This window comes from Polypterus senegalus, chromosome 1 (genome assembly GCF_016835505.1).
Source record: "Polypterus senegalus isolate Bchr_013 chromosome 1, ASM1683550v1, whole genome shotgun sequence".
NCBI lineage: Eukaryota > Metazoa > Chordata > Cladistia > Polypteriformes > Polypteridae > Polypterus > Polypterus senegalus.
This window is the reverse complement of record NC_053154.1, coordinates 30,854,583-30,867,335: the sequence shown is the minus strand read 5'-3', so window position 1 is coordinate 30,867,335 and position 12,753 is coordinate 30,854,583. Positions and strand designations below refer to the sequence as shown.

Here is a 12,753-nt window from a genome sequence, read left to right as displayed (position 1 = left end):
ATGCCCAAGAAGTATCCTCAGGTTTGTGTGTTAAGCTGTCCCGCGTTAACAGATACATTTTGAATCAGGAGGATAGCTGGGACAAAGATTCAAATTATAGGAATGTAGTGTAGCCAGAATCTTGAGAAAGTGAATACTTCAGTGAATTTTACTGCTTATGGCCCTCCTTATAGGCAGGGTCTGAAACCTATTTATCTAGGCCCAGTGTAGCAGCTAAGGGGTTTCTTTTTTATTTATTTATCCTTCCCTTGTATTTATTTTGTATAATAAATGAATAATTCTGGTGATATAGGTTGGCATAAAGTAGTACCACCATAACATTTCATAAATGTTTTTTTAATTGGTATAACTTATTTTTTTCCTTTAGAGCCATGCTTAAGGAATTAAAATTGTTGCTCCAGTCATCATGGAAATCCAAGTCCAGTCCCTTTTTGGTTATTTTTATTGATGATGCAGATCTGTTACAAAACAAAGAGGGGAAACAAGTTTTAGATTGGATACCTGACTATCTCCCTTCGGTAGGTTTATTGTTTTTATATGAACACAGGTTTTTAACAAATCAAATGTTTGAAACTGTAATACAAAATGTAATATGTTGAAGATGCCTGTATTTATGTTTTAATGCCAAGCCTTAAATACTCAGTAACCACTTTATTAAGTACATATGCCTAGTATTGGATATAACACCAACTGGCCTTCAAACTGGCCTATTTCCTTATTATTCCAAGAAGGTGGTGGTTTGGTGAATGCTGGCGTGACTGCTCGCTGCTGCCTCCCCCCTTTTTAGAGATTAAATTCTTAAATACCTTTTAATTAACTTCTCTTAAGCATTTTCTGAACTTATAACAACTCATAACAACTTTTGTGGACTCTGTGAACTCTTTAAGTAAACTTTTAACCAAATTGAACTCGATTGGAAACCTTATCGGGTTTCGCTTGTTGCGGTCAACAACTCCTAACGATGGCAGGATCAGTGCAAGGAAACTGGATATGCAGGGCTCTTACCTGTCTTATACTAGCCCTTTGCCTCCTGTCAACGATGATTCAGCCGGTTTCAAGCCTGTATCAATATTCGGCGGCAGATCTTCTTCGACTTTGTCCAAGGATAACTGGATCTCCTATGGACGTCCTGTTAACCTTCCCAGACATCTTTTTTCAGCCACGACGGAGATATATCCACAGAGGCTCCCGCCGGAATTTTCAACAGGATACTCGAGCTCCAATAACCTCTTACTGGTCCACTTCTCGTCCACCGCCGAGGCCATCTGGCAGAGCATCGTATCCGAGTGTTTTAGCCAGCCTAGCTATGGTGGCTAGCGCTCCAGCTCATCTCAGCGAGGATACCATTAACTTTGCTCATCTCAACATCCGTTCCCTCACAGTAAAGACCCATCTCATTCAGGATCTTCTCACGGATCGTAACATCGACATCCTCTCTCTAAATGAGACGTGGCAGCAACCCCAGGATTTTACTTTGCTCAACGAAGCAACACCTCCCGGGTTTGTTTACATGGCGCATCCTCGCAACTCTGGTCGTGGAGGAGGTCTCGCGATACTCTACCGCGAGACAATGCGAGTTACACCGCTGACAGTTTCTTCCTATAGTTCATTTGAGTCTCTTGTCTGTCAACTACCTGGCTCTATTCCCACCATTATTGCAACTATTTACTGTCCCCCTAAATTCAACAAAGAGTTTCTGAATGACTTTTCTGCTTTTTTAGCTTATTTGTCCTCATTATCTTTGAATATAATAATAATGGGTGATTTTAACATTCATTTGGATAACAGTAAGTCCTTGGCGACCAGAGATTTCATCTCTTGCCTTGATAATTTAGATTTTCAGCAGTTTATGGAAACCCCGATACATTCCAAAGGACATATCTTGGATTTAATTTGCTGTACTGGACTCACTCCAAATGACTGTACTGCGGAAGAATTCCCCTCTTCAGATCATTTTCTCCTTACATTCAATATGACTCTTACTATCTACACCATCAAACCTCTTCATGTAATAACTTTTAGGAATCTTAAAAATATCAACATGGACAATTTTCAATTAGGTATTGATACACTTGTGGAATCATTACAATCCATTTCTCCGCCAGACTTCTTGACATTTTGAATTCAGTAGCCCCACTCAAAACCCGATCAGTTTCAATTACACACACTGCCCCATGGTTTACACCAACTTTGCGCATTTTAAAATCTAAGGGTCGGCAATTAGAACGGCTATACAAGAAGACAGGTCTTAATGTTCATTAAGAAATGTATTCCAGCCATATGCATCACTATAGGGACAGCATACAGCATGTTAAAGCTGCCTATTTTACTGCCCTAATTGCTTCCAACAAGGGGAACTCTGGAACAGTTTTTTCCCTGCTCAGATCGCTAACAAGTCCCCCAGACTCTCTTTCCTTGCATTGCCTTTCTAACGAATTCTGTAACACCTGTCACAGGCGGCTGGGGTTGGAGCCCAGCCGGGACGCCCAGGAGGACCGGAGGAGGGCTTGTGCCTCCTCCAGACCGTGAGGGGGTAACCGCCCTGGTTGTATTAGGGGCCACGGGTAGAGGGCTTGGAAGCCCAGCCCTGTAGGGGCCTGTGGCCACCGCCAGGCGGTGCCCCAGTGCCTGAAGAAACCTGGAGCCCAGCACTTCCGCCACACCAGGAAGTGCTGGGGGGAAGAGGACTTGGAACACCCGGAGGACTTCCGGCTACACAGTTGGTGCTTCCGCCACACGGGGGTGTGTCGACGGAGGCTCCTCAGAAAGCATCTGGAGCCCATCCGGGCGTACATAAAAGGGGCCGCCTCCCTCCAGTCGAGAGCAAGAGTCGGGTGGAAGTGGACGGAGCTCGGAGGAGAGGAGTGGAGGCGGTCTGAGGACTGTGCAAGGCATTGTAGTGCGGCCAGGACTGTAAGGGGTAATTGGTGCTGCGGCACTGGGTTTGTGCACTTTCTGTAAATAGAGACTTTGTAAATAAACACGTGTGTGGTGAACTAACATGTCTGCCTGTCTGTGTCCGGGCTGTACCCCACACACCTTAATGACATTTTTTAATGGTAAAATCCAGGCAATACATTATAATTTTGGCTCTGCTGCTACTGACTCCACCATTGATGATTTTCCTCCTACTCATTCATTTTCCATGTTTGAGCTTCCCTCCACCTCAGAAATCATGGATCTCATCAATAGCTTTAAGCCTTTCATTGTTACGCAGACGACACCCAGTTATATATCTCAACTTCACCATCTGCATTACTTCCACCATCCTCACTTACTGATTGCCTTGCTGAGATTAAGTCCTGGTTCTCTTCTAACTTCTTGCAGTTAAATTCCAATAAAACTGAGGTGCTTCTTATGGGCACGAAATCTTCAATAGTGAAGGCATCAAAGATCTCAGTATTAATAGACAACACATCTGTTACCTGTACAGATCAGATAAAAAACCTTGGTGTAATTCTGGACAGCACGTTGTCTTTCCAGTCTCACATCAGTTCTGTTACTCGAGCAGCTTACTTCCACCTGCGAAACATTAATCACCTGTGTCAATTTCTGTCAAATCACTCTACTGCCATTTTAGTCAACAGTTTGGTCACGTCCTGCCTGGACTATTGCAACTCACTTCTCTTTGGTCTGCCCCAAAAGTTACTACATAAACTTCAACTTGTTCAAAATTTGGCTGCTCGTATAATCACCAAAACACCCTACTCTGATTACATCACACCCGTTATTCAGCAGCTTCATTAGCTGCCAATAAAGTTCAGGGTCAACTACAAAATCTTAGTCCTTACATAAAAGGCCATTCATAATCTTGCCACCCACATATCTCTCACAGCTCCTACAAGTCACTAAACCCTCTTGCATGCTCAGATCCTCTTCTTCCATCAACTTAAATAATCCAACAGCACGTCTTGTCACGTTGGGATACCGAGCATTTAGCAGATCGGCACCTTCCCTATGGAACTCATTACCTGCTAACCTTAGGAACATGACTACCCTTCACCAATTCCAGGCTAATCTCAAAACTTATTTGTTCAAAATTGCTTATTCACTGTAACTGTTATTGGTGTTTTATCTGATGTTTTATTTGGGTTTTAAATTTTCTAGTTATTGAATGTTTATATATAAATATATATATATTTTTTTAACCTAATTGTACAGTGACCTTGAGTTTTTTGAAAGGCGCTCCAAATAAAATGTATTATTATTATTATTATTAAAACTGGAAACATGTATTAGGGATTTTGGTCTCTGCCGACTTGTAAATCCCTAGAGATTTTTGCATGAATATATGGATGAAATAAGTTTTCCAGGACACATCGTCTCAAAGAGTCAGCAGCAGTGCTTAAATATGCAGTGGTATTCAAATGATACTCCGTTGGTATTAAGAGAACAATCATGAAATACAAGGTAAAATGCATCCATGTATTATGCTGTCTAAGCCAAATTCTGACATTACCATATATATGTTGCAGCAGAAACTGGGATGTATTATACCAGGACATATCTTTCCAATCTTCAGTCATCTGGTTTTGGAGTTTAGTTTCTTACTGTAACCTTATCTCCCTATTCTTGGCTGACTAGAAGGATATTCAGCATGGTCTTCTACTATTTTCTTAAAGGTTCATTCTGCATTCAGATATTTTCTTCCACAAGGAAGACAAGGAATCTGATCCACTCTAATGTCTGGCTGAACAACACCTACACTACTTGTTAATGATTAATAAAGTATCTATCTATCTATCTATCTATCTATCTATCTATCTATCTATCTATCTATCTATCTATCTATCTATCTATCTATCTATCTTTCTATCCAACTTATCTATCTATCACTAACATTCTACTTTTTAGCGGAATATTTGTTTTAACAGGCAGGTATACTTAATAAACTGGCCACTGAGAGTATTAGTGATCAGTCTCAAAATAGAAATAATAATCAGGCCTGATCATTGATTTAAAGAAAGTTCATAGTTTCTTCAGCTTAGGTGTTAGGCAGTGCCTTATTGTCTTTCACAATTTCATCTTGATGTCCCCACCCCTGGATAGCATACAAGTATTAACTTTGAGGAAATCTGGTAAAAATATGAAACACCGTCTCTCTTTTTTATGATTCTACTACACATTTCGTTTTCCAAGGCACCCTTTGTGCTAACATGGAAGTGACCTTGATGGTCCCATCTACCCCAACATGCATGTAAAGATGATCCAATCAACTTATTAAAGTGCGTTTATCACTTTGACACTGCATACTGTCTAGTGCTTCACTGGTGCCAGCTGAGGAAAACAATTCAATATACACGTATAATATAAAAATAATTGGAAAATAATTCCCCACTGAAATTTTGCAATTAAAAACAGAATACTTGCAAACTAAGGTAACACTAAAATATTTTTTAACATGTTCATCTCAAAAAATGTATGTACTGTGGTCGAATGAATGGAAGATACTGAATCAAATACCTCAGCTTGATAATATTCCAGTGCATACAATGTTCTTGAAATGATTGCAGGGGTCAGAAATGTATTATTTTGAAATTAAAGCACTTTTCTGTATATTAACATTAACATTAATCTAATCCTCAGAAAGCGACTCTTGTGCTAAGTGTAACCTCTGACTCTGATCTGCATCAGTCTCTGAGTAAGAATAAAAACACAGTCCTCTTCCAACTGCCATCACTTTCAACACTGGAAAAAATGGAGATTATCCAGAGTGTCCAATCATTTTATGGAAGAAAGACAAATGAAACATTTTTTAACAACAAGGTAATACTACCATGAAAATCTTGCATACATTGCTGATTTTTTTTTCAGTTATATATACTAGGCCTGGGAAAGTTAGCATGTTCATTTTTATGATTAATGTGACCTGTTTAACACATTGAAAAATATTGTCCCATCCAGGGCAGGCAACGAGGCAAACGCCTCAGGCAGTGCTTTGATCATGGTGGCATTTCATATTTTTTATTATTACTACGAAGCAATAATAATGTAAAAATCAGGCTGCAGATGAAGAATGCCATGTGGCTGGACAGCTATGGAGTACTGTGCTTTCAGAAGGTGCATTGCGTTATGCAAATGAAACATCTGAATGAGAGGTGAAAGTCCCAGAGAAAAGAGTGCAAGGGACAGGTTTGGGTGTGGAAGGTGCTGGAGCGGATTTGGTTTAACACAGTATTGGTGACTGAGCGCTGGTTGTCACATGAGCGGCAGCGACACTTGTGTGGATAAGAAGGAGCAGCATGGTGTACGCAAACAGCAAATGTGAACGAGTGAGTAGAGGGGAGCAAGAAGACAGTATTGAGGGGCTGAATGAGTCTGAATACAATTAAAGTTAAGGCTACCACAGAGCTACTTTTATGTTGGCTTCTCCAGGTAGTCCTATCTTCTTCAGACATGTTTCAATCACCTGAGGAGAAAGTTTCTCTCAGGTCAGGATCCAGGGGCACTACACCATTATTTCTACGACACACCAGTTGAAAAACACTTGTGCAGAGTATAATTATCAAGTCGTCGGTGGTGGTAAACAATTGAGTATAGTACTGTATTTAAGGAGTTTTAACACAAGTTTTATGTATGCCCATTTAGGCAATGCTTATTCTTTCATCATGTCTATGTCTCATATTCTATGCCAATTTGATAATACATTAGCCTTGTTTTCTTTTTGCCTTCTTTTCAACATGCCTTTTAGGAAGGCCTTCAAATTCAGGTTGTCCTTGCTCAATTGTTAAAAGTTCAGGTTTAAGGTCGTTGTTTAAGTTTAAACTATACCATTATTATTGTTTTATACCTTTGTGTTGATTCTATCTTAAATTTGTAATTCAATGTGTATTTACTTCATGATTTATGTATTAATTTTATAATTCTGTTTTAATGTTAGATGCAATTAATTGCGTTTAATCACAAAAATGTACCCGATTAATTAGTTAATTTTTTTAATCAATTCCTAGCCCTGATATATACAAATTGGTAAGAAATGTGCAGCCCAAGCTTGCACTCATTTCAGCAGTGCAGGATCAAGTTTTGAGAATGAAGGTTTCTTAAATTTCTCTTTTGTATTATAGGTGCAAGTTTTCCTTGAAAAAAAGGATTCTCATAGTCCACTGTATTTGAAATTAGCATGTGGATATCTAAGAACCTACTCAGATTGTGAACAGGTTAGTCTTGTGTTTGTAATTTAATTCATTCGTTAGCTACACTAAAATTTAACCCACTGTTCCTGATTAGGGTGTTTTTTTTATAACAGTGCTCATCCTATAAATTTTTCTGCTAAAACCTCTATAATGAATCTTAAAGCAGTTTACCAAAGTCATTATTCCTACTCCCTTTTTACTGGTTGTCAATACAAATAAGTTTTACAAGCTTAAAAAGATATAATAATTAAAGGAAACCAGATTTTGAGAAAGCAAAATATTTATATGGATTCCTTATTACCCTTTAAATTTATTTAGTTATTCCCCAAATGTGTTAAGTACTCGGCTTAATGAAACAGAAAATTGTCGAGCTTAAATTTGAGTCCTTATGAATTGTATCAAAGGGTGACAAATCTGTTTTCAGATCTTTTATTCTAGTTTATCTCTCTTTCATTAGATTAGGCATTTTTCCATTTTCTCTTTCTGTCACTAATACAAAACAACATCAAAGTAGTTTAACCTGTATTGGCTATGATTATGTTTCTAGTGATTTCGTAAATTATCATCTAGCATAATGTATAATGAAGTTATTATACAACAGGGTAGATCTGTATTAAACAATTGTCCACTTTTAAAATAAATTACTGTTATTATTATTACTGTGTATATGTATGTGTATATATATATATATATATATATATATATATATATATATATATATATTTATCCTTAATTGAATTTATTAAAAGCATATATCATTCCATACATTCAAGTCAAGTTTAATAAAACTAAATTCAAATCAACCCTCACTCAAGAGAAAAACCAGAGTAAAACTGTTGACAGTAGTAGAGAGAGAAAGGAGTCTTTTCCCCCAATATAAATGATTATTCTAAAATATTATTGATTAGATCCTGCCAGGTTGTTAAAAAGCTTTGAACAGATCCTCTAAGTGAGAATTTGATTTTTTTCCAGTTGCAAATATTATATAACATCAGCTAACCACTGACTTAAAAGAGGTGTATTATGATTCTTCCAGTTGAGCAGAACAAGTCTACATGCTAGTAGTGTGGTACTATTTTTAATATTTAGTCATAAAGGTAAAAAAAAACAAAAAACTGAAAATAAGTTCTAATTATTGCATACTTGCTATCCCCTGTGGCTTGGCCCACGTAGTAGTAGTAAAACAGGACAAACTTTCAAAATCAATAAAAAAGAAAGAAAGAAATGTAATTCTGGCCAAGTGGAAGATAGCTATGCTTCAACATCAAACATTATGTGATCGTGTTCAGCGTTGACAGGAGAGCATCCTTCGTGTGGGGATAAAAGCATGTTGCAATGATATCTCTGACAATCAGCAGCTACCCTCTAAGGCCAGGTTTTTACTTCAAGTGACATGATGTGTGCTCCATCAGACGCTACTGCTACACAAGCGTTGTACTGTTTATACTTGCACACTTACTTTACATAAATCTGGAAGATTCCACCAGGTGGCAGTGCGAGATATCATCATGGTGAGAACAGGTTCGGCATCACTGTGTTGTGAATTGCCTGAATCACCCATTAAATTAAATTCCAAGTACATCTTGCCACAAAATCTCTGACAAGGATGGATGTTTAATGATTAAATCCATCAATCCAGGTTTGTGCCCATTCTAACTAGCATCAACGGGCACAAGGCAGAAACAATCCCTGCATGGTGCATCAGCTCATCTCAAGGTGAATATAAGCGCACAGACACACACACTAGCATCATTTTAGCATCACCAAATCCCCAAGTCTGCATATCTTTGGAGGGAAACCGGAGCACTCTGTGGAAACCCACCAGGAAATCCTTCAAACTCCAGGCAGGGAATACCAGCGATGTGACTCCCTGCGAGACAGCAGTGCTACCACTCTAACAAGATGCTGCCCCCATATGTGTAATTATTAGCAGTATTCATTATTTAAACAAAGTTAACAATTTATGTGTAATAATGCATTAAAGTATGTATCTAGTATAAATCTAAGGATTCTAAATGTGCAGAGAGTTGGAATATCATAAATTCAATGTGTTCTATGTGGTGATCTATTGCTGCTTGCCGCTGCTGTCAGTTCAGGAGGAAGCCCCAGAAGCTTGTAGCGATTAACAAGTGGGTCGGTTTTGAGATGACGTTTACGACAGTCTACTTTAATGATAAAGTAAACTATGAGGTTAAAGTTGACATTTCGAGATTAAAGCAGAAATTTCCTTTTCACCATATTCTTAATTGTTTTCTCAGTGGCTGAAATATGCTGCCACTCATTTTGATGCTGTTTTGAAGGTGCAAAAAAAATGCACGTGTCGCATTAATTTTTGAGGATATGTTCAGAGGACATGTCAAATGAACGCTGGGAACACGAGGCAGCCATGATGCGTGCACGTACGTGTTCTGAGCCCTAAAACATACTTAGCTCTGATCTCTCTCTCAAAAAGTCAAACGGTACTCCTTAACAGTCTATAGATGATAATGTCTGTTGAACACACAGGTATCACTAGCTAAGCGGAGGCAAGGTACACTCCAACACGTGGCGAGAGGTAGATCAAATCAAACGGAGGGTGGCACATGAGTAAGGAGACCTCGCCCCCCTCCCCTTGACCCATAGCCTCTCTCACAGAATCTCGTAAATAAACTGGTCATGCAAGCAAACTATGATACTTAGCACAATGAGAGAAGTTGCAAAACCACCCGGAATGTCAAGAAATTAAAGAAAAAACAATGATCTAAATCTGTTAAGTAGTTCTCTTGTGAAAAGCAGACAGACATACAAACAGACAGATAGACGTTGGATTTTATATATATATACATACAGTATATATATATATATATATATATATATATATATATATATATATATATACACACACACACACACACTTGGGGGTTTCACCCTTGCTCGCTTCACTCTCCCAACCCCACCCCTGGCCTGTGCTACGTGCCAGACACATCGCATCTCTGCCACTCGCAGATGTGGATTTCACTTTCACCAAACAACAAATCTTTAATTCTCGCAGATACGCCTCTTTATTGGGAAGAAACACTACTTTTCCCTGATGGCAACACAAATTAGATTATCTACAATTCTCCAACTTAAAGTTTAAATCCAAACAATATACTCAATTTCTTTTTGCTGCTCCATCATTTCACCAAGTAATAATTTCCATTTGTTTGCAATAATGCGATCTTTACTAACATTTTTTGAGATTTTAGTAGTTTCATTATCTCTAACCTGCTCTGAATGTGTATTGCACCAATTTTTTTTTAACTCTTTTCGATGTTCTGCTTTGCCATTTACACTTTGTCTTTTATTTCTGGTCCCGGGCGTGGTTAAATCTCTTGGCACAAAGTCTCATCTCACGGGATGTGAAAGTATCTCTCTGAAAAAGTCACGTCTCATCCCAGGCTAAAAAGTCAAAGATGTTTTTGTTATATATATATATATATATATATATATATATATATATATATATATATATATATATATATATATATATATATATATAAAATATAGACAAATCAAAAATAAATATCTTAATGGTTAAAGTGAATTTTACAAATAATTGTATTAATTTTTAGTAGTCCTAAATGATCTGTCATTTCAATATATTCTAGACTTTTCAAATATCCTTTTTTTTGGTATAGATGGAAGATGAACTTCAGAGAATACCTTCAACACTAAATGATCTAATTCTACAAGTATTATCTGATGTCGAAGAGTACAGTAAAGTTAAACATGTTTCCTTGGTCATTGCTGCATTAGCTGTCAGTAAATTTGGTAAGGCCATTAATACAGTCCATTGGGGGCTTTCATTTGCAAAATAGCAATAATTGTTAAGTAATTTTTTTTCCTCTGCCCATAGTTTGATTTTATCAGTCTCAGTATTTCTCTCTGTATATTAACAGCATGCAGGTGTGTGTTTAACTGCATCTCAATCCAGCTGAGGACTTAAATTTTGTACTTTCTTACTTCATAATGATAAATAAATTATTTAAAATACTCCTGACAATCTGGTGGTTATAAGACATGATGTGAATATTATAGGTTAACTTTTTTTTTCCAGGTTTGCGAGAAAGGGACATTTATGAATTGTTATCTATGTGCAACACATTACACAAAGAGAGTCAGGCACTCTATTGGAAGGATGTAACAAGTTCTGTAAGGAATTTTAAGAGTGTTTTTCCAATGGCATTGTTTTCACATTTGATGAGTGCTTTACAAAGGTAAGAATTTTTCTGGAAATTCCTTTTTTTGCATTTTGGTGATGTGTACCACAAATTTTAAAAAATTGACCAAAAAAAAAAAAAAAACTTTCATTTTAATTATTATCAGAAAAGAGGCACACTTGCTTTGAGAAAGTAGAAGATTCTGTATATTTCAGTTGTGGATGTGGCTTCACAGCAGCTCAGGTTATATGCACAAAGAGCTACATGGTTGGGTTGAGTATGTGGATGGGTGAAATCAGTAGTCCATTTTTATCCTGTGGCTGTGATAGCAAGAGGGCAATAACACCATTGAACTGCCAAGCTTAAGAGAAAGCTGTAAGCGTTTACTAAAGTCTTGGGTAAAAGTTAGTGAAAGGAGCACTTTCAGGAGAGAATATGACCAGGAGTAAATGGAGAGAGTGAGAGAATGTGCAGTTTTGTAGCCTTAGGGCAAGTGTGGCAGCTAAAACTGCACTAAATGGAATGTTCCTGTAGGTGGGGAAGCGCATCGTGGACAGTGTTTCTGCATGCTCTCGTATAGGAGGGAATGGGTGTGCATTGGTGGGAATTGGGTGCCACAGTCTTCCCGCATATAATACGTGAAAACAAACACTAGAAATCATGTTCGGTTGATCAGGTTAAGTATGTGGGTAAACCTTTTGAGTATTGGTGATAGAGAGAAAGTAATCTGGTGAGTGTGTTAGAGCACTTGTGCAGGTTAGAGGAGTTCTTAAAAGGGTGTTTTTCTTGTATAGTTTTGTGTATTTTTGAATATAGCTATTTTTTCTCCTTGATTATTGTACTTTTGGAAAGAAATACAGTATAAAGAAGGCAGCTTTCTTTCAGTGTAAAAATTGCTTTGTGCAAGAGTTTTTTTTCCCCCCTACTGATTTTTATCTAGAGCAGGAGAAAGAGAAAACACTGAATATTCCATAAATATTTGTTTGCCATTTTTGTTTTCTTTTGTGTGGGTGTCATTTGGTGACTAAGTTTGAGTTGACACCGTACTGAGTTTTGTTTTTGGTTTCATCATTGAACACTTTTGTGTTGAGAGTACCTAAAATAAAGAACACTTTAGCTCCTTTACAATTTTATGTCTGTGTCTTCTAAGTCTCTTGTCACTAATATGTTTGGTCTATGAACAATAAAAGCCCAGAGTGGAGCATAGTGCCAGTTCCCACTACATGTGGTCTCACATGTGTTTAAACTTTATACTGTATTAGATTTTTTGCCTTTGTGTATATAGATTTCTTGACTTTCCTGTTGTTCCATCCTGCATCATCTCCTTAAATTTACATTTACCCTAAATTAGTACATATAAATGTACAAGAATAATACGATTATTTAAATCTATTACAGAATTATCTGCTTCATTAAACCTCATTACATTATAATAATGA

At 37.4% G+C, this 12,753-nt stretch overlaps 1 protein-coding gene across 4 annotated transcripts in view; it reads left to right on the top strand.

Annotated features, from left to right (window-relative positions):
* Positions 1–12,753, top strand: part of LOC120523818 (telomerase protein component 1-like) — a 157,013-nt gene that overhangs the window by 100,633 nt on the left and 43,627 nt on the right. For all 4 annotated transcript variants that reach the window (XM_039745470.1, XM_039745451.1, XM_039745460.1 and 1 more), the window contains exons 26-30: positions 368–518; positions 5,587–5,766; positions 7,065–7,157; positions 10,793–10,925; positions 11,212–11,371. In XM_039745470.1, coding sequence (XP_039601404.1) covers positions 368–518; positions 5,587–5,766; positions 7,065–7,157; positions 10,793–10,925; positions 11,212–11,371 — 717 coding nt within the window. The remainder of the gene's footprint in view (positions 1–367; positions 519–5,586; positions 5,767–7,064; positions 7,158–10,792; positions 10,926–11,211; positions 11,372–12,753) is intronic.